We start from the raw sequence: 22,758 nt of genomic DNA, 5'->3' as shown, positions 1-22,758 counted from the left end.
GAGAGCCATCTGAAGAATTTGGAGTAAATTCTGATGATGATGACTCTAGTTCTTTGAATGGAAGCATGAACTTAGGGGGAGCTGAAGGCCAAAGTTCTGCTTTAAATTTACCTGAATGGGCATGGGCAAAGGACTTTACACCAGGACAATTTGAGGTGTCTTTGGTAAGACAAGTAACAGCTATTCAGCAAGCCCTTCAGGAAGTTTCAGATGATGGTACCAAGGCTGTTCTTAAAGCTCATCTAGACTCCTTGCACTTAATGAAGATCCAACACTCCAGACAGAATATCAGTGTGGATGAATTGAAAAAGGAGATAGCTGACTTAAAGACATACAACTCTGAGAAACTGGATTCACTAATGCCATATGGTACCATGCATGATTTATTACAAAGGTTGAGAAGAGAATCAGATTCTGAAAAGAAGATAGCCAAGCTGGAGACCAGAGTTCAAGTTATTGAGAATTCAGTGGCCCTACTTCTTCAAAATCAACAGACTCAGACAAATCTTCTCATGCAACTGGCTAAAGCACAAGGCCTAACTCCTTTACTTGATGATAACAAAAAGGGGGAGAGAGAATCAAGTAAGGGGGAGAAAGGACCAACTAAGGGGGAGAACATTGTAGTTCAAATCAGCAAAGTAATTGCACCTTCAATTACTATCTCCAAGCCACCAGTTGCAGATGGTATAGATCTTATAAATGCAGCAGCAGCAGCAACTTTGAAAGATGCTGATAAAGAAGAGTTGACTCTGATCAACTAGAAAAAGATTGATGAGGAAATACAGAGAAAGTTTCAATTAGTCAAGGAACCAGATCAGTCAGCAATCCATCACTCTCATGTCAAGCCAATCAATGTGAATGAGATGAGCATGAACTATCTGGAGAAAGGACAATCTTCATGCATCAAGACTACAAAGGCTAAGATGATTCTTAAACTAAGGGCAAACTATCCAAAGTCATCTTTGAAGAACCCTATGGATACTGTGTATGAGACACCCAAGACTGATGAAAAGAAGCTTCTGTCAAGATCTATTCTTCTCTACAAAGATCCAGCTGATTCAGCCTCAAGAGAGAGAATTGCAAAGATATTCAGAAATGGGAAGGAAATTTATGTGGTAGCTGGACATCCACAATTTTCTCAAGCAAAGGAAGAAGAAAAAGCCAGATTGAAGCAGGAAAAGAGGCAAGCTGCTCTAGATACAAAGAAGTCTAAATAAAAGAAAGAACAATTTGCTATCTTGACCAAGCTACATGCTGTGAACTCTTCTCAACAAATTCCCTCTCAACCAACTCAAGCTACTGGATCAAAGAAGAAGATTGAAGAACAGAAGAAATCTCCAAGAAAGAAAGAATTGGCTAAAAAAACAAAAAGAAAGTTGGATATTGTTAACAAGGAATTGGAAGATCAATTTCCAATGGAATCCACCAAAGCTGAAACTCAAGCATCAAAGCCCTCTGTGGTATTTGAAGACATAAGGGTGGTAGACCCCTACAGGAACATACATGGAGAGCCTATTATGCCAAAGGATGAGCCAATAGAGTGGGATAAATTACCAATTCCTGACTTCAACTTGCCAATTCTCACCAAGCCAAGAAGGACAAAATCAAGGGCAGTCAAGAAAGTGAAGCTGTCACCTCTCAAATCCAAGGCAGTAGTCAAAGCTCAACCCAAGATCAACAAGGGAGACTACTTGTACTTGTGTGACATCAAGGAATTTTCAGACCTAAACCTTTTCAGGAGGAGCTGGATGAGGTAAGGGCAATTGATGCATACAGAAACCTACCTGAAAGGTTGGTATTCAAGTACAAAGGAGGAAGGGAGATTCAGTGGCCTCTTCACAGGATACTTCAAGAAAGCCAAGCTGTGTTGATCAAAGTCTATTCATCCTTCAAGAAAAACTTTGGGTTTAATGTAACTGCAAGAAGATTAGTATTGAAGAAGATTGAAGAGCTAAGGAGTGTTAGAGCCAAAGATGCACTACCCAAAACTCTTATCATCCAATACACAGGGAGAAGAGTGCATCTAAGGCCCTACTGGCTGATGGAATTCATGGATGACAAGGGTGTGAGAAGATTCTTCAGACTAGAAGACCAATTGAGTATCTCTAGCAATGAGACTCTTTTGGAAATGCATGAAATGTTAGATCTCTCAGAATCTGATGAATTAGAATTCCACAGACAGCTCCAGAATCAAATTGAAGACAACAACAGAAAGCTTGGAAGAAGATCCAGACCTACAAGAAACTAGAAAAATCTGCTCAGGCTAGAGGAGCATCTTGAATTGACTATGAGCCAAACCTTGTATACCTTGTTTAAATTGAAGCACTTTCAGTTTTATCTACTTATCTTTAAAGATATATGTTTAGGATGTTTTGTTATCATCAAGTGTCTCTTAATTTATGGCTACAATTCCAGTAGACATAAATTGGGGGAGATTGTTGTGAATATGTTGTGAACTTGATGATTACCTAAACAAAACATCTAAGTAGATTTTACTTAGTGAAATAATGTAGCACTCGACGGATAAGTATTATAGTCCTGACGGATAACTCAGTTTGAGTACCGACGGATGAGTAATTTATTATCCATCGAGTGAGTAGCTTATATGATGATAAGTTTGTAGCATAGTGTTGTATGCACCTTTGTATAGAATCTGTAGTAGCATATAAGTCATGTTGACTTTAACTAGATATGCAGAATAGGTTGATTAACTGTGCATAAGCAATGTCTTGTAATTCTGTAAAAGTGAAATGAAGTCAAGTGCCAAAATAGCTATCAACGTATGCTTAACAAAGCTTCGACGGATGATCAAATGACTTTCAACTGATGTTCAAAATAGCAGTCGACGGATGATCAAGTAAGTCATCGACGGATGTTCTGAAAGTCGACGGATGATAATATCAAGATTCAAACATCAGTTGGACAGTGAAAGCTGACACACAGCCGTCGAGATTGGATACAAACACTGTGGAAGCCTATTAACTGGGTCATAGAGGACGAAAAGCAGCAAAGATCAAGACTGTTAGATTTTATATTTATTCAGTTCTTTTGACTTTGTAATCTTGGTAACATATATAAACCAAGAGAGTAGCAAATATAAAATAACTAAGAAAACTAAGTTAGCTTAGAAACAAACACAGAGAAATCTTTGTAAGCACTATCTTTAGCATTTCCTGTGTTCTTAGTTGTTCTATCTTGTAAAAGCAGCTGTGAGCATTTCTGCACACAGAGTTCTCTCGATATATTAATATATATCTCTGGTGGAATTGTTTAAATCCACCAGAAAGTTTTTAAAGACTCTTGTTTTTAATTACTCTTGTTTTGATTCATTAAAGTTTATATTATTCCGCATTGTGCTAATCAAAACAGATATATCTATAATCGAGTTGAACATTTTTATTTCAAGAAAAAGATAAAGAATTCCATTCAACCCCCCCCCCTTCTGTAATTCTTGCTATATTGTTAAGGGACTAACAAACATGCACATGAACGCTCTTATCTTTCAAATAATTTTATATTAAAATCAAGCTAGTATTTTTGCTACAAATTTATGGGTTCTTGGTATGTTAAGAACTCAGCTTCTCTCTTGAGAGTTACAAGATTTTTTTGGATCTTTTTTCGTTATATTTTAAAATAAAGCATCCAGTGTTTACTTTATAGATTAGTAACCACTGGTTTTACACACCATGCAATAGCATTAACTAAACCCTACTTTTAGATAACTAAATCTTTCTATTTCTGGCTTAGTGTATCTTTGCAAATCGTGCATGCCTGTGACTATACTTTGTCAGTTAATCTTGGCCTTTGATCTTGTACTCTTCAAGTTGCTTTTGTAGACTTTTCAGATCTGATTGATTTGTTTGTTGATTGATAATCCTGGATATTAAACTGATCTGCATTCTATACTTGAGATTTACATCGAGATCTCCAGTTAGTCATATAGAGAACTAGACATCTCGATAAGTACTATAATGGCTTATCGAGATATCTTATTACTCTATAGTTGATATGACTTATCGAAGTCTCTAAGTTCTCGAATGCGAAATTGACTTGTTGAGATCTCTGAGTTCTCAAGTATAATCTTGACTTATCGAGATCTCTGAGTTCTCGAATGAACTTGACTTATCGAGGTCTTCATTTCTTTGCATTTAGAATTTACTTATCGATATCTCTGAGTTCTCTAGTGACATTTTGACTTGTCGATATCTCAGAGTTCTCTAGTAAAGAAATGACTTGTCGATATCTCCAATCTTCATGTCTTCAATTTGGCTTGTCGATATCTCTGAGACTTCTCTATAAGCTTTTCTTGACTTCTCAATAAGTCATTCTGGCGTTCTCGAACGACTTATCTATAACATTTAATCTGTGACTTATAGATTTCTTGACTTAGAATATTTTTTCCAAAACAGATTTAGGCTTGAGACTGTTTACAAAAAAATACTCCAATCTAATCTAATTATACTTTTACAGACTTAAGTATTACAATACAAAATGCAAACTTAAATTATCATACAACTTACTTAGGATTGTCAGTTTGACTTAGTCTTGTTATTGTACAGGCATGTCTTGCATAACAATTTTTATCAGTAATTCTTCTTACATTAAACAAGTACGGTATTCGAGATTTAGAGCTTTACTAAGAAATTGCAGCTAGGGTGGCTATCAATTGCCAAACTTAGATTGATTGGTACATATTGATAGATTGACAAGAAAAGATTATCGATTTTATCACGATATGGGATGACGATCTAATTAAGGCGTTTGAGACTCATAAAAACTCCAAAAAAAATTACGGAAGTCGGTAGAAAGATATATGTCGTAATGTTTTATATGAATGTTCAAATCATATTGCCCATAAATAATATTTTTAAGATAAATGAGAGTGAAACGTGATTTATCATCGAAGAAAATGTTAGTGTTGGCCAAAGAATAAAGAAGTGGAAAAAATGAGCTTTTGGAATATATGCAATTTTCTTACTAGTTTTTATGTTATTAATAACGTGCAGGCTACTTACTACTCTTTTATGACATTATGTATGTTTTATAACGTGAGATAACAGTTTTGCGCTCTATGTAATATTAATATATTAAAAGGTATTGTTGGCATGACGAAAATTAAAATATTTTATTCCTAAAATTGAATTTACACTTTTGATATTCAAAAATACATAAATGTATAAGTTTTAATCATAAACACTAATTAAACCCGACAATTTTGTGTCGGGCACTAGAGTTAAGTTAAAATCAAATTAAAACTGAAATTCAAATAGAACAGATAAAAATCAGTGTAGATTGAACCATATAAATTTATTTAAAACCAAAATTAGATATGTAAAAATCAAAAAAAAATAGTTATATTCTGGTTTTAGGTTTCAACTGAATCGATAAAACTGAGCCGAATTTATTATTAATGTAATTTTAACTTTTATAATAAAAAATAAATATGCAAGGATAAATTAGCCACCATAAATATAATTTGGTCACATGTCTTGTATTCTTAGTATATACGTACTAAAATATATAACAACAAATGCGATTGTTAATGTTTTATAAGTTTGTTCTTAATTTTGTCTCTACTCTCTATCTATAATAAATAATGACATCAATGAAGGTTTTCGAGAAATGAACAAACAAAATTATTGTTATGATCTTTTAAGATTGTTACTGAAAATTAATTAAAGAATGCAATATTATTGCGATAGTATTTATCCATCAACAATTGACACTTACATATCATTTTTATCAGTAATTCTTCTTACATTAAACAAGTACTATATTCGTGATTTAAAATTGACTAATATTTTTTAATTAGTATGGCTACCAATTGTCAACCTTGAGATAAATTCGGACATATTGAAATGATTAATAAGATAAGATAATTAATTTTATCACGGGTTGTGATGATGATCTAATTGGGTGTTCAAGATCGATAAAAATGCCAAAAAAAATCGGGAAGTCAACGAAGAGATGTAAGATGTAATGTTTGATATGAATGTGCAGATTATATTACACATAAATAATATTTTTAAGATGAATAAGAGTGAATCATGATTGATCATTACAACAAAATGTTAGTGTTGGCCAAAGAATTGATAGTGACTAAAAATGAGCTTTTTGAGTATATGCAATTTGTGAAATTATTGAACAACATTCACTAAATATAGATATAATTTTAAGGTTGAATATCACAATCTGCATATCATCTTTATGCAAATGAGACTGAAAAGTGATTGATCATTGCAACAAAATGTTAGTGTTGGGTTGACAGTGGATAAAAATGAGCTTTTTAGGAATATGTAATTTGTGAGGATATTGAACAACATACCTAGCTTAAATAACATCTATACAACAAATTAAAGGTTAATAGCACAATTAAATTACATATCAATTTTTCGCAACTTAAATTATGAAGCAGTTTTGATGAGTAATCAGAAGTAATTGAAATTATACGCAGCCTAATTCAAGAAAAATTTAATTCAAGTCATCAAAATAAGCGATAAAAAAGAGGTACACGTCGTTATACATTTATTACAAATATAAAAAGAATAAATACTGTAAACAAGTAATTTTATAAGCACCATATAAAGTTAATATCAATAAATTTCGTGTAATTATCGATTTTTATACAATGTTATTAAAAATATTATATCGACTAACAACGATCAATTTATAACAATATGTAAATCTATAATCTATACTATATTATTATAAGCGAAACATGGTTTCGTTTGGTCGGTTGGTTAATACCTTCCTAAAATATTTGTTTTCACCTTCCAAAATGAAGTTAAAATAAAAATATTTTTTTAAATATATTAAATCAGGTATTTAATATAATTACAAACTCTTTGAACTACTATTCAACTTAACTTATAATTGCCCTTAACTTCTTTCTCATCTCTTGCACATGAAACAAAATACTTCCAAACTTAATTTTAATAATTCATATTTTAATATTAGAAAAGAATTCATATTTTTAATTCATAGTTTAAATCCATCAGTATCACCATACATACAAAAAATTAACTTTTTTAATTTCAATAATACATAATTACTATTTTTTATAACTTATTTTATATAATAAGTAAATTAAAAATATTATAATCAACCTCTGCATCGTGGTTATAAGCTAGTATGAATTATAATGTGGTTCGTGTTTTGAACGGACATGCAATGCACGGGCATGCTCTATATTGCGTTAATTCAATTTTATTTTATAATTGTAATTGCTAATGGTATATTTATGTTATTTTCTGATGGATAAATGATATATTTATTTGTGTATGTGAGCATGAGTACTTGTGGTATGATTACAATATTGTTGCGATTATTTATTTTAATTACAATTATTGACGGTATATGCATGTCGTTGCCCAGTAGATTGAGTACGTATTTGTTTGAATATATATGAGTTATTTTTTGGATGTGGTGATATTTGGGTTGAACGTATTCTTGAAAATTTGACTGAAACAATATATTTCAGAAGTGGTATTTCTTGTTGTCCACTGCTAATGGCGATCCATGTGGGTTGTTTTAAAAATATTTGTGGTATTTCTTGTTGTCCACTGCTAAAGGTGATCCATGGGGGTTACTATAAAAGTGTTTGTGCTTATTTGAGAATACTACAAAATATAGTAGTTTGTACATTTATAATTTTATTTTTGATTGTTATTTGAATATTTATTCTTGACCTCAATAATTTTTCACATCTCTCATTCAATATTAACAAATACATAGTTCTGAACATGTTAGGCTTCTTCTGGTTTCATTTGATACAAAAACATTACTAAGATTATCTGCTTCAGTCGTCGTCATTCATTAGTAAGGTCGCAACTAAACATCAATATAAACCAACAAGATCATATATTTAATGAAGGTATGTGTGTCTGTATTCATTTTCTATCATACATTTCAAAGAAAATAACACAAAAATAACACGTGAGAAATAGAATGGTATATAACTCACTTTGGACGATTAAAAAGAATAATAACAAGATATCTTGGAGGTCGATTACTTATACATAACACAATCTTTAGCCAGTGTGATACACGGGCATTCTCTAAATATGTATAAAATTTTGATTTGTTCATAATAATTCAATTTGTTTGTATGTTAAAAATGTGATTAAAAATATTTTATGTATTTGATGTGTTAAAAATGTGATTGATTAGTGATACAACACTTAGTGTCAATAAAAGTTTAAATTGTACTTATACACACACACACATATATATATATATATATGAAAGTTCCTTAATCTTTGTCTAAATTCGAGTTTATTTGTACCATAAAATATAATAGTTAAAGTCACAATAGTATATATAATTAATCTAATTAGATGCATAAATAGTTTAATGCACATATGTATGCTCGATACGTAATTTTTTCAGTTGACATCTAACTCATATCTTATTAATTATCAAATTTATAATATGAATACGTGAATTATAAATGTTAATATTTAGAATTTTAAATTTCACTGAAATATCAAAAAGTACTTAATTTGAATTAGTTTTATGTTTGATATGTTTGTCACATATAAGTATTGGATGATATATTATTATGAATAATATTATTGACAAAATATATGTATTTATGGACTTATTACTCAAACATAAATCTAATTCAAAATAAGTAGTTTTTGATATATATTTCAGTGATATTTAAAAATATAAATATTAATGGTGCATTAATTGAAAGAATAAATGTGAAATAAATATCATTAAATTATGAACGGACATGAAAATATGTATAATTTGTTGATTTTTTTAGATTATTTTATGTGTTTATATTATAATTGCGATTAGATTATTTTTTGTGTCAAAAATGTGATTGATGAGTAAAAATTAGTAGTCCGATCGAGTATTCAATTGGAGTATTCGCTTTTAAAATACTAGACTGGTTCGAATAAGTACATATACATGTGTGTATGTGTATATGTGTATATCTATGTATATATGAATATGTATATGTGTAAACTAATCATGTAAAATTAATAAATTTTAACAATGATTATTTAGTTAATTAAATTTTACATTTACGTTAATGTATATATAAAGTACACAATGGTGAAGCATATTAATGATGCGTCAATCAATATATATTAATTATGAGCAACAAATATTATATAAGTATTAATAGGCAACTAAGAAATATTAATTGTAAGAATAAATGTAAATAAATATTATATAGATATTAGGTAGGGGCATAATAGTCATATAAATTAATTTACTCAACAAACTCGCTTGTTGTTGTATTATATATATAGTAGTTAATAGATTAATTAGCTATTAAGTATATTTTAATAAAAATTAGTTATTAATGCGTAGAGAATTAAATATCTTATAATAATGGAGGTATTAATACGAAATAAATAGGACGGGGTTAAAATGTCTTTTTACATCTTAGGGGGTATAACAGTCATTTTACTTGATTAAATTGTCTCTCGCTTTAGCTTATAACATGTTCTGATAGTTGTATTTGTAATAGAAAAAGATTTATGAGTTTTTTACCATCTATTATATATATAATAGAGCAAGTGGGGTTTTCAATGAGACAATTTAATTAAGTAAAATGACTGTTATACCCCCTACGATGTAAAAAGACATTTTATTATATATATAATAGAGCAAGTGGGGATTTCATGAGACAATTTAATCAAGTAAAATGACTGTTATACCCCCTAAGATGTAAAAAGACATTTTAACCCGTCCTATTTATTTCGTATTAATACCTCCATTATTATAAGATATTTCATTCTCTACGCATTAATAACTAATTTTTATGTTGATTTTTTAGATTATTTTATATGTTTATATTATAATGGCGATTAGATTATTTTTTGTGTCAAAAATATGATTGATGAGTAAAAATAAGTAGTCTGGTCGAGTATTCAATTGGAGTATTCACTTTTAAAATGCTAGACTGGTTCGAATAAGTACATATACATGTGTGTGTGTATGTATGTGTATATCTATGTATATATGTATATTTGAATATGTATATGTGTAAACTAATCATGTAAAATTAATAAATTTTAACAAATGATTATTTAGTTAATTAAATTTTACATTTACGTTAATGTACACAATGGTGAAGCATATTAATGATGCGTCAATTAATTTATATTAATTATGAGCAACAAATATTATATAAGTATTAATAGTCAACTAAGAAATATTAATTGTGAGAATAAATGTAAATAAATATTATATAGATATTAAGTAGGGGCATAATAGTCATATAAATTAATTTACTCAACAAACTCGCTTGTTGTTGTATTATATATATATATATAGTAGTTAATAGATTAATTAGCTATTAAGTATGTTTTAATAAAAATTAGTTATGAATGCGTAGAGAATTAAATATCTTATAATAATGGAGGTATTAATACGAAATAAATAGGATGGGGTTAAAATGTCTTTTTATATCTTAGGGGGTATAACAGTCATTTTACTTGATTAAATTGTCTTATTGAAACCCCCACTTACTCTATTATATATATATAATAGATGGTAAAAAACTTATAAATCTTTTTCTATTACAAATACAACTACCAGAACATGTAATAAGCTAAAGCGAGTCAACAAGTCATCTACTTTTGTCCTAACCAACGTTCTAACTGAACAAAGTATGCACACATTCGTACCCTCTTTGAGTTTGTGTAACTTTGTATGTACAGATTAGTAAATAATTACAACTCGAGTAAAATATAAAAAGAAATTCTCACACAATAAGACACCTTTTTTCTGCTCATTTTTGTTTCACTTTAAATTTTATTCCTAAAATTTCAAGATTTTTTGCCAAAAGTGTCATCTTGAATTCCTATTTGTAAAGATTTGCAGAGCATTCTACTTCATTCTTGAAAAGATCCAAGACCCTTTTCTCAACTCACCAAATATGTGGTATCCCATTTCTTAAAAGTCTTTAAATTTCATTTGCTTGAGCTCAAATCTTGATTTTTTAAGGCCCCAACTCAAATTCTTGAAATTTGTGAGGTGGGTTTTGATGTTTTTAGTTGTTTTGTTAGCTAAATGATGGGTTCTTTGAGTTTGCTATGATTTGATAGAAGTAGGTATTTCTTTTTTTGAAGTAGATCAATAATTTGATTTATGGTTCTGTTGATTTGTTATGAGAGTGTGTATTTGTGTGTGGAAGTGGGAAGAATGTTTGCTTTAGCAAGACAAATTTGGGATTAGCTCGAAAAGATTTCGGTTTTTGGTGTTGTTGGAAGTGGTAATTGCTAGTCAGTTTGTGTTAAATACTTGTGAGAGTGTTTTATTGGGTGATGTTTGATGGATTAAGTGTACTTGGTTTTTAGCTCCTTGGACTTGTCTTCTGAGGAGGTGCTATTCAGCTGAATATATTGGTTATAAATCCGGTGGTGTTGGAGGTACATTTGTGTGTGTTATTTCCGCGATTTTAAGTCTTGTTTTAATTCAACATTCATTAAGTGAATATGTTAATGAGGGGAATGCGTTAAACAGTGTACTGTTTATTTAGGATCACGTGAAAGTAGCGGAAAAAATTCGATTAGATATATCTAGCCTCTTGATTTGTTTGGGGTCCAAGAGTAGTTTTGAGAAGATTGAATTCTACCACATTCTTTTAAATGGCTTCTATCCGTAGGACATTATCTCCAGTACCTCGTCCTGGAATGTTAATGAATGGAGAAGCCAATTTAGCTGCATCTCCTCTGTCCAGGTCTTCCTCCTCGAACCAAAATCACCCACCATCAAATGGTAGTTCGTCAGGTGGCTTTTACAAAGTTCAATCTTTCATTCAGGATTTTTTCTTGCATAAATCTTCTCGGCCCTTGGAAAAAGCAAAATTGAAGAGCCAAACTTGGAGGAGGGCTATATTCCACTTCTTATTATGTTTTTTTCTGGGAATATTTGTTGGAATCACCCCATTTATTTCCTTAGATTTGTCCCCAAGTTACACATCTGAAGAGCCAGATTTTCTTCTGAAGAATTTCTCGCCTTTGGGAAATGAGACGACTGTAACAGATGGACTGCCTACAACAAAAGTTAATGTGTCATTGCAGTTACATTTGACTATCGAGGACAACAGTAATGTGACTTCTGATGTTAGTATTGTACCACAATCATTTGGTGAGGTATTTAATAAGCTTCTGATTATTGTGACTCCAACATATGCTAGGCCTTTTGAAGCATATTATTTGAATCGTTTGGCTCACACATTGAAATCGATTTCACCTCCTGTACTGTGGATCGTTGTGGAGATGAACTCTCAATCCGTGGAAACGGCTGACTTGTTGAGAAGAACTGGTGTTATGTACAGGCATCTTGTGTGCATGAAGAATTTGACGGACCTTAAGTTTAGAAGCTTGCACCAAAGAAATATGGCATTATCCCACATTGAGATGCATAGGCTTGATGGATTAGTTTTCTTTGCAGATGATACAAACATTTATGCTACTGAACTATTTCAACAGATGAGGAAAATCAGGTATTATAACTTTTATAAAATCTAGGTAATTGCATCTATCAACCTTAGTTTAAATCAAAAACTTGTTTTTCAGATATGCGGATGTTCAACTTCTCGAACATGACGCATTGAGATTTGTCTAATTTGTAATGAAATCATTATTTCTCTGTGGCACTTTCCTCTCATTAGTATTACTATAACAAGATCATTACTTATTCGTGTTATGTTTGTTTGCTTCATATTTAAACGTCTTTAAAATGCGGTTGATCTGCATGAAGATTGAAGTGTATGCATGTCATGGTAGTTAATACTTAGAAGGTTGATGAAATAGGATATGCCAGACTGTAAAAGTTGGTAAAACAAGGCCTCTCACATTTCAATGATGTGAAGGGTGGTGATGGGGTTCAAATTCAGAGGAAAAACCTAAGTTGGATAAAGATTAGAAATAAAGAGTTTGGATGTCTCTCCATATCTTTTATAGTCATCTTATCGTATTTTAATATTGGTAGGCAGGACGTAACATAAACTCTTGTATGGATCTTACCCTTCCATCCTTGTAAATATATAATCTGATCATCAGTTCCATAATGTACTGAGCTATATTGACTGCCAAACTGTTGATGCATAGGCGGCTCGGAACGTGGGCAGTGGCAAAATTGATGCCTGGCACAAACCAAATTGCGTTGGAAGGTCCAGTATGCAATGGAGATCAAGTTCTAGGATGGCACACGAAAGACGGGAGAAGAAGATTTCGTAGATTCCATGTGGGAATGTCTGGGTTTGCTTTCAACAGCACCATACTTTGGGATTCAAAGAGATGGCACCGGCCTACTCTTAAACCTATTAGGCAGCTTGATACAGTCAAGGAAGAGTTCCAAGTGAGTGTCTTGCTTCCTCCTTACTGACTTAAATATTATTCTTTTAAATTTAAGTGTGTAAATAGATCTTATTGGCATTGTATGCTTCGTTAACCTTGAGATCCTGTCGATGGAAAAGTAGTTTTCGTCACCGGATTTGTCTAGTTTTAGATTTTTCTCCCAAAAGAGACACTGGTATGAAAGAAGTCAAGGTCCCGCTGTCAGATCTGTCTGATTCTAAGAATCCACCTCAATGAGAGAACACCAGACAATAGTTAAAAAAGAATCCCAGTGTCCTAATCATGATACTCTTTGCACCTAGAGGTGATAGCAGTTTTGGCCAGTTCTTGGCTAGGAGGGACTTGAGGCCTAATATCGAGGCTGTGTCCCTCCCTATACAGTAATCCTATGTTGCTCGGACTTGGCTAGGAGTGTCCAACATGGACACGTGTCCAGGTATCGGACTCGGCAACATTTTGAAAATATACATGTTTTTGGCTTAAAATAAGTGTCCGAGTGTCCATGTCCAAGTGTCGAGTGTCCGACACAGGTACTCGGAGATAAAATGAAGAGTCCAAGTAACATAGCAGTAATCTAACAGAAATAACTCATTTGTCTGCTAGAAGGGACTTGAACCCCCCAACATCGAGGCTTTGTCCCCTATCCTATAATCCAATATGAATGGCTGACCTTCTAGGCTTATGCATATCTTTGAGCAGTAACCGGAGATTTAGTCTGTAGGTTGGAGTTTTACCATAAAAAACCGATACATTGGGTTTTTTTAAACAAGTTATTAGCCTGTTCAGTGGAAATATCAATCTTTGTGACTGGTCTCTGGGTTATGAGATGGTTATCTTGTTGTGATAATCATACTGTGGAAGACTGGAAGTAACCTTTCTCATTCATTGCAGGTGAGTACATTTATTGAACAAGTTGTTGAAGATGAAAGCCAAATGGAGGGTTTGCCTCAAAACTGCTCAAAGGTCATGGTGTGGCATCTTCAAATCAAATCCCCGTCTTCGTATTCATATCCTCCTCATTGGATCTCGAAAAATAATCTAAATGTAGTTCATCCACTTATCTCAAAATTCTGATAAGGTAAGCCTTATATTTTCCAGATATTCACTCTTAATTTTTGTATATTATTACTTTTATGTCGTAAGTAGTGATTTTCTTCATCATTTTGCTCATAATGTGTTACCAATTACCACCATCAAGGGCATAGTGGGGGCTAAATTTTTTGAAATTTTATATACATTAATTAAGTACCAAGTATTAAAGTGAGTGGGGTTGAAATTAAAAAAGTTAATTGTAAATACTAATATAAGCTTATTTAATTAAATTTAAATTATTGCACAGGGTGGGGGTGAATTCCGGGACTCCTATAAAGCTACGCCCCTGACCACCGCATAAAGAATAGCTTGAAATCAATAATGAAGTTTGCCTAAAATCTTTTTTCTAAAGTAACGTTTTCATCTTATTCTCAACGAGGACTGTTAGCATTGTAATGGTACTAAGTGTACCAAAAAAATATATAAATGTTGTGGTAAACAAACTACATTTTCTGAATGTTAGCTGGTATATCTTTAGCATAGACACAAATATCTTCCCTGTTATAAATGTGGTCATGTATTTTGCAATCATTGTGTTTGGTTTATAAATTATTATAAGCTCATTGCCTTGCTAATTATCTTATCAAAGCTTTTTGGTGCTTTGCAGAGTAGCCCTTTTACATTTTCCGAGTTCATATACTTTCCATTGGCGGCATGTATCGGTAAGCAACAGATCTGGCCAAATGGTCAGGCAGGGTTGCTTAAATTGCACAGTGTTCTCATTATATTGTTTGTTGCCTTTCCTGTCGAACTATTTTTGGTGCAAATTTCAAGAATATTAGGGAATTTTTATGGTTGGAGATGCAAATTTTTGGTCTTGCATAGAGTTTCTGCAGATGATCAGCCTAGCTGTAGTATTGCTTGTGTGCTGCTTAGAAATGGTAACAATCAATCATTTGAACTCGTGCAATTATATGTATGTTCTGGGTTAGACTTTGCAGCCCTTTACAAGCCCAATACTTCAATAAAAATGGCAGTATTGTTAATTTTGTTTTTTGTATTCTTCCACTGAATAAGAGGCCAAACTGTGCCATTATTTTTTTTATCAAGAATTTGCTATATTTATCATTATTAAGCAAATTTGTCTTTATTACTAATATTGGCCTTTTCATTTCATTTTTTAAAAAAGGAGTTTGAATTTCATTTTTTGAAGATTATATCCAAAGATTGTATAACTCGGATCTCGGATCGGATCTTTCAAAAAAAAATTATATATTGTCGCATTCAATACAATTTCTAGAATTTTATATTATTTAATCAAAAAATTTAAATTATTATTATTCTAAAAGTACTTTGTTAAATTTGTACAAAATCCTTTCAAAAATGAAGATATTCGGAAAAGATCGATTTTTCAGATTTTATAAAAAGGTCGATTTAATAAAAGAAATTGCTAATTAAACTCCCACGCATCAAACGGGCAGCGTTAGATCTCATTGACAATCGAGGTCAGAACTCCGTCAATGCACCAACTTTTTGATTGATTTTAATAAAATTGAAATTATATTTTTATACACACTTGAAATCAGGCTAAATAGTGAAATTTTGGAATTATTATAGCAAGATTTTTTAACCTTGCATTTGCGAAAATCAAGATTTAAAATCAGTTACATAATGTTAAAAATTCGTAAATTATTTTTGAAATTTCAGACTTCTTCAGTTCTATTTCAAAAGTAACATATGTAACTTTTGTAATATGAACTGCAATTTTATTCTATTTTTCCTAAAACTGATTCACGTTAGCCAACAATTTTATAATAATATAGTCAAGTACATTCAAATCCCAACTTCTAACGTAGCAGTCAACATGTCCGAGTGGTTAAGGAGACAGACTCGAAATCTGTTGGGTTCGCCTGCGCAGGTTCGAATCCTGCTGTTGACGACTACTTTTTTGTTTTTAATTTTCCCTTATATCTAAACTTAATTTTATAGCACTTGAATATAACCCGAGAGTGTAACTAACCAGGTACTCTTAAGTATTTATACCCTTTTACGGGAGGTAATTCTGACGTGCGACTGTGTTATCAATTAGCAAAAAAAGAAGATACTCTTATTATATGATCATGCAAGAAACTACAAAGACAACCTTCTATCAAGCCATACTCGAGGAAATTGCAACAACAATAAAGATCCATCTAACACTTTCCAGAAATCTCATAAACACAGATAGACGATGAACCATCAGGTTTGCAGGTCTTCTATCGGCGATTCACTTCCACTGCATCGCCTACTTCATCCTCATAACCTCAACTCTATCCAATAACATTCTCACAACCTTCTCCACAGTTTCCTACTAACATCATCATCGATCTTCGCTCTGCAGATGACAAGATGACAAGATGAGCATTGCCTGCTTCTCTGCTGATCTTCTTAAAGTTTATCTGTTAGCTTTCATTTCACATCACTCGGCATTTGATTGCACCAATGAAATTGACAACCACAATATCAAGTATCAACATATCCATGAACCTCTTGACATTTTTTTCTGGAAACAAACTTCAATTAATTAAGGATAAAGATTTTTTCTCTGAAGAGAAATAAGCCGTAATATAAGTGGAGTGAGGTGTTTATATTAAGTTCTTTTATTTCAAACGAACTTTCTACCTTCTGTAATCTCTGCATGTTTAAATTTCTCTATTTCCAAAAACCAAGGGGCAAGCCACGCTCAAGGAAATTGCAACATAGATCCATCAAACACTTTCCAGAGCTCATAAACAACACAAATATTCACATGCTAATACTATTGAACAAAACATAAGAAATTTGTTTCATCCAAACTATGAGACGATGAGCTACCAGGTTTCAAGGTCTTCTCTGCCATTCTCGTGCACTGTATGGCATTCTTCATCCTCTTAACCTCAACACTCGGCATCTTAACCTCAACACTCGGCAACTTAAGTTAAAGAAATGACAACTGCAAGAGAAGCGGCATAATACCATCCAAAGTAACTATCTAAAGCAGCCAAACTTTCTTCCTTGTTATATCTTCTGACAAACTGTTCTGCACCAAAGGCCTTGGAAGTTGGAAGCTGACTGGATGCCCCCATCGCCAAGTGATGTTAGGCCGAGACAGAAGCTCTACCTTCATCATTATCAGTCCTCACTCCGCATTCTCACTCAGTGTACACATACTTAGTTTATTAACTGGTCTACGTAAAATGGCCAACAGAGCAGTAGCTGCTTCTCTTCCGATCTTCTTTAAGTTTATCAGCTAGCTTTATTTTACATCACTTGGCATTTGGTGGCACAACTAAATAAAATTGAGCAACCCATTACCAGCATAAACAGCAGCCAATTTAAACAAGAATTGAGTATTCAGGTACCTTAATGAAATTTGACATTTTTCTGGAAACAAATCTTAATGAATTAAGGATAATAATTTATCCTCTGAAGAAAATAAGCCAAAATATAACTGCGAGTGAGGTGTTTATATTAAAAGTAACTTCTAGTGACTAATCAGATAATCCGAAGGGGTTAATCACATATTTTAATTTTTTGGAAGAACTATATAAGAAGTATATACTTAAACAATTTATTTTTCATTACTTCATTTTATTATAATCATTAATTATTATATTATTTCCATATAGATATGATATCATGTCAAAGTTTCGTATACTAAAAATTGGCTAGCAAAGAGTTGCTCACACAGGTCATTTTACTAAAAAAAACGAAAGAAGGATAAAGAATGAGGTGAAGCCTCGACTGAATCATTCAAAGGAGAATGTTATCATACTAAGAGCAGGAAAAAAACATGAGTTCAGAAATGATATTGAAAAGCACCGCAAATAAATTTTCAGCTTAGATAAGAGATGTGACTCTACCGAAATAATTTCTCTAACGAACAGCATCAAAGGAAATTATGCCCTTCAACTCTTCCACGAAGTTGTCCCATTTCCACTAAAACTTACAGGTCTGAAACAGGAAATAATTTTGCGGACCAGTCTGGAGCAGGAGTTGTAAACAACACGGGAGTTTGTAATCCACTTAACTGAAACATATATATGTAGCTTTTGTCCCTAGTACCCAACAGATAGTCTTCAAACCCTTTCTGGAGACATATACTGATCTGAATATTATAAGCAACAGAATGAATAGATAACAAAGCCAACAGAAAGATATAGCAAAGCCAAAAACAATAAAAAGACAGTAACTACATCAGGCTTGTAGTAGTATCTATGCAGGGATTCTTTGATAAGGGTTTCTGGCACATGGTAGTGCCCCGGAAATTTAAAAAGGTGTAATCCAGTAATTCTAATCTTTCAGATTCGGACATCACTGAAAAACCGAATGAAGATGTCCAAGTGTCGAGCAGACTTCGAACAGCAGGCAAAACTAGCTTCTCCACTCCTAGTTCGCTGAGTACCTTTTCAAGCTTATTCAACAACATACGACACCTACCTTGCTTTTGATGACGAAAACGTGTAGCAACAAGAGGTATTTCTGCCACCTTTTCTCCATAAATTCGTACAGTAGCTGCACTAATCAATTCATCATTTTTCTCCAGAAGCACTGTGTAGAAACCACGAAAGTTCAAACGGTTTAGCTTCGACCACCTGTTAAATATAACATCTTCAGCAAGATCGCTCCTGGTCCAAGGTTCCTCCAAGGGTTCAAAACACTCATGCATCACACCAACAGCAACATTAAGTTTTCTACAATTTTCTGCCGAGTTCGCAATATCAGATGGATCCTGATCAGATTCTTCAGGATTCACATACTTCAATAAAGTCCAAGTTGTACCATCTGCCTCAACTTGAACAGGCTTACCCAGAAGCTTTTGGAGTGCAAATGAAATCTGTTCACATTTTTTATTACAAAACCAATATCCTTTAGGTAAATAATCTGGCACAATATCTTTCATCCCTAGGCAACTGATATGATATTGTCGCTCACACTGATTGCAGCTAATAAAACTATCATCTGTAGAAACTTCAATCTGAGTACTGTTTTCGCCCCCGCCACAAATTCTGCAGCAACATGATGGGCAGAACCATATGGCACCATCTGGATGCTCTTTCAAACCAAGGCAACGTGAATGGAAAGCAGATGGGCACTTATCACATAAAATTAATGTGCCATAAGAATGACATACCGAGCATACATCATCTTCTTTTTGATTATTCTGATGCTGCTGTTTACAGGTCACCTCTTTCTTCCTAGACTTTGGAGACCTAGTGCATGACCCAAGATGTCGAGCATTAATCTTCCTTTTCTTTCCTGGTTTCCCACGAAATTCTTCAGTCTCTATAGCTGAACATTGACTCTCGCCGGTCAATTGACTATCAGCTAGCTTTAACACATTTCTATTTTCATCTAAATAGGCCTTGCAAGCTGATCGAAGTGAAAAGTATAACTTTCCCCATGGTGACCTGTACCTTGATTCCTTCTTACCATTTCTGTTTGCGGTAGTTAACTTCCACCCAACAGCAGATAGGTGATTCTTCGCTTTCAGTTGCATGTCCTTATGCTTATCATGATCTTTGGGGTGTACTGTTTCCTTGACTTCAAGTGAATGATAGTTAATAACAGCTTGCGGACAATATACAAATTCTGACATAGCCGGGGAATTTTTTATTACAAGTTCATTGTTGCATCCTTGAAACTTCTCCGTTGATGGAGTTAAAACCATGGTATTATCAACATCATCTGGCAACCTATTTTGCTCATCTACAGGAAATCGAGAACCTTTTGCAGAATCAGAAAAGATTTGCTCACAGACTTTGATTAGTGAATTAAAGCACTTCTCATCGCCATCAGGTTGGGTATAACGCCATCTCCTAAACCCTTCTTTTTGAAGATATTCAACTTTCCATCCCAAAAATAAGAGGTGCCTCCTCATATTCACTGTAACCTGATGAGGGATTGGATCCTTATTCTTAGACAACTGGCAGTTCAGGTAAACCTCAATTGCATCATCACAACACTTAGGAGCAATGTCAGCCAAACGCCAAATATTGTGCTTACTTTTTTTTAACACTTTCCGACTACTATAGCAAGAATCACCATCTTTAGCACATGTACCATTGTCAAATAACTCATCATGAATACTAGAACGTACAGTTGCCACTTCTAAAGGACTGGGACGTTGTGCTTCATCTCCAACTGTAGTTTTGACTGAGCTAGATAAAGGCAGCACATCCAATGCATCACTCTCAACTAACACCAACTCATCTCCACCAAAAGGTTTACTTTTTATTAAATCACGCAATTCAGATCCCTCTAGTTCCAAAATCCGACAACATCCCTCTAACCCCTTCACCCCAGAAAACTCCAATTCCCGATACAACTCTTTCATAGTCAACATCAAATTATCCACAAGTACTTCCTCCAACAACTCTCTCCACACATCACTCCTCAAACAAGTCCACTCCTTAACATTCTCACCAAACCCCTTCTTCACCCTAACATCATACCAAATCTGCTTAATCGACACAACAACAGGCCACCCCTCTTTCTCAAATTCATCAATCAGCTCAATTAACAACCACTTCCCACGCGTCTTCCACGCCCCACTACCCTCATCCCAATCCTGACTAACCCTCATTTTCCCCACATCAACCCCCAATTCATCGCCTAAATCCGGGAAAAAAACACGTCTCTCCCTACCCTCAACCCCAAAATCAAAAACCACACCTTCCCACCAAGCATCTAAATAAAAAACATCAACACATTGTCCATACTTAACACCCCACATATCAAATTCAATTAAAGGAGACACAGGACGTATAATTCCACGAAAACAACAATCATTAACCAAAAAACAATCAACCCCATCATTCACATTAACAGACTGAACAATCTTATCATTACTCTCAGATAAAAGATGATCATACTTAACTTTTCGAATACCCTTTTCGACAGAGATCACAGTACCAGAATGCCAAGAACCAAGAAACCCATCTTCAATAGACCTCACTTCAACTTTCTCATCCATCACAAGACGCTGATTCATCATCATTCTTGGCCTCAAAGTGCAAAAAAAAGATAAAAATCAAATCTTTTTCAAGAATATTTGATGAAAGATCCAGATTTTTAAAGGGGAAAGCTTTGATCAAATCAAGAATGTGAGTGTATACATGTATATGTGTATGTATATGTGAAAAAGAATTGATCCGCAAACAGGGGTTTAGGAGGCTTTTTGGGTAAGGGTTTTACATGTTTCTTGCGTGTTTATGGTATGTGTTTATGTATGTGTTTTTGGTATGATATAATACTAATTCCTTCTATGATTCCAACAACTGGAAATATTATATTTATGCTGGTCTTATGAATTGTGTTATTTTAGCTGTGGGTGATTTGTTTAAATTCATTAGAAAAAGTCAGAACTGAAAATTTTGTATTTTAATTTCAGAAAGATATATATCTTATTATTTCTCTACGATGCACAAAAATTTAGTGAGATTGATTTTATCCGGATTTTTAAAATCTCAAACTTTTTAGAAATGGATCGGGACTTTTTTAAATATATGATAGGGGGTACTTTTTAAAATATGAGGATAGTTTTATATCCGTGTCTCGGACCAAAATAATTTTATTCAGATTTTATTTATTTTTACATTAATTCTAATTGATATTATGTGTCTTTATTTACGGGAATATAGTCTTTTTAAGAATAATGAAAAACACTTGGACAAAAAAAAGATTATAAAAAAAACAAACATCTTGTCTTGCATATTTAGAAGATTAATACTGAGTCGTGAGTCACATTCAATCGTGATACGGAGGAAAAAATTATAAAATTAACACAATATTTCACTTAAGCTTGTTGCGGATCGGGTTGGACGGGTTGCACGTACAAGACTAACCGATTTTAATAAATTTTAACCCAATCAAAATTTGGTTTTTTTTTTTTTGAAAAGCAATATATTAAAAAGGGATAAAGCCCAACAATCCACCAATACAAACCAACCAATTTAGAAATTGGGCTTCAGCATCTAAGTCTTGAATTTTAACCCGCTAGACCATAATAATATCCAAAAGAAACTTGAGCATACTAATATTAAACTAAAATAAACAAAGGCCTAAATAAACTTTATCTTCCGGGATCAAAGCTCCATGGCAGCTTCCTCTTCTTGGGTTTCGTCACCACCAACTTCAGCATCTGCAACTCCATTTCCCACATCTGCATCTACAAAAACCGCAACTGGGAGACCATTGACCACTTCCATATTGTTGATCCCAGCAGCACCTTCACCACCACCAGTTATACTATCAGCATGCATGCCCAGAACTTGCTCTAGAGCACCCTCCAAACCATTGACTTCTTGTTCAGGATATTCAATTTCCTCCTGCAACAAATCCGGCTCAATCTCCCCTTACCTCACTGCTCTGAATCTCT

General features: G+C 33.1%; 2 protein-coding genes and 1 non-coding gene across 5 annotated transcripts; 2 read left to right on the top strand and 1 right to left on the bottom strand.

Annotated features, from left to right (window-relative positions):
• Window positions 1-10,669: 10,669 nt before the first annotated feature.
• On the top strand, window positions 10,670-15,416 carry LOC141699746 (putative beta-1,4-xylosyltransferase IRX9H). 2 transcript variants are annotated; one of them, XM_074503591.1, is made up of 4 exons: window positions 10,670-12,472; window positions 13,080-13,329; window positions 14,220-14,406; window positions 15,033-15,416. In XM_074503591.1, exons 1-3 carry the CDS (start codon window positions 11,613-11,615, stop codon window positions 14,400-14,402), a joined length of 1,293 nt encoding a protein of 430 aa, XP_074359692.1. In that variant the 5' UTR covers window positions 10,670-11,612; the 3' UTR covers window positions 14,403-14,406; window positions 15,033-15,416. The 2 variants fall into 2 exon arrangements, with proteins under 2 accessions (XP_074359692.1, XP_074359691.1); XM_074503590.1 differs by having other exon boundaries at window positions 10,679-12,472; window positions 15,028-15,416.
• An 802-nt stretch (window positions 15,417-16,218) lies between these two features.
• Window positions 16,219-16,299, top strand: TRNAS-CGA (transfer RNA serine (anticodon CGA)). The gene has a single exon. It is a non-coding gene; the product is annotated as a tRNA-Ser (tRNA).
• Window positions 16,300-16,473: 174 nt separating this feature from the next.
• LOC141699749 (uncharacterized) lies at window positions 16,474-21,644 on the bottom strand. 2 transcript variants are annotated; one of them, XM_074503594.1, is made up of 3 exons: window positions 18,242-21,644; window positions 17,022-17,667; window positions 16,474-16,902 (listed from the first exon to the last, which is right to left on the bottom strand). In XM_074503594.1, the coding sequence occupies exon 1, from the start codon at window positions 21,376-21,378 to the stop codon at window positions 18,571-18,573; it is 2,808 nt and encodes a 935-aa protein (XP_074359695.1). In that variant the 5' UTR covers window positions 21,379-21,644; the 3' UTR covers window positions 16,474-16,902; window positions 17,022-17,667; window positions 18,242-18,570. The 2 variants fall into 2 exon arrangements, with proteins under 2 accessions (XP_074359695.1, XP_074359694.1); XM_074503593.1 differs by having other exon boundaries at window positions 16,474-17,667.
• Between the last annotated feature and the right edge of the window lie 1,114 nt (window positions 21,645-22,758).

This window comes from Apium graveolens, unplaced genomic scaffold (assembly GCF_009905375.1).
Source record: "Apium graveolens cultivar Ventura unplaced genomic scaffold, ASM990537v1 ctg1271, whole genome shotgun sequence".
Taxonomy (NCBI): domain Eukaryota; kingdom Viridiplantae; phylum Streptophyta; class Magnoliopsida; order Apiales; family Apiaceae; genus Apium; species Apium graveolens.
The sequence above is the reverse complement of the archived record's forward strand: the minus strand, read 5'-3'. Positions and strand labels throughout refer to the sequence as shown.

Excerpts from the sequence above, each read along its gene's own strand:
- LOC141699749 (XM_074503593.1), bottom strand. The coding sequence starts at position 21,378 with ATGATGATGAATCAGCGTCTTGTGATGGATGAGAAAGTTGAAGTGAGG.
- LOC141699746 (XM_074503591.1), top strand. The coding sequence starts at position 11,613 with ATGGCTTCTATCCGTAGGACATTATCTCCAGTACCTCGTCCTGGAATG. Across the intron at positions 12,473-13,079 it reads CAACAGATGAGGAAAATCAG|GCGGCTCGGAACGTGGGCAG; the intron begins GTATTATAACTT and ends GTTGATGCATAG. Across the intron at positions 13,330-14,219 it reads CAGTCAAGGAAGAGTTCCAA|GTGAGTACATTTATTGAACA; the intron begins GTGAGTGTCTTG and ends CATTCATTGCAG.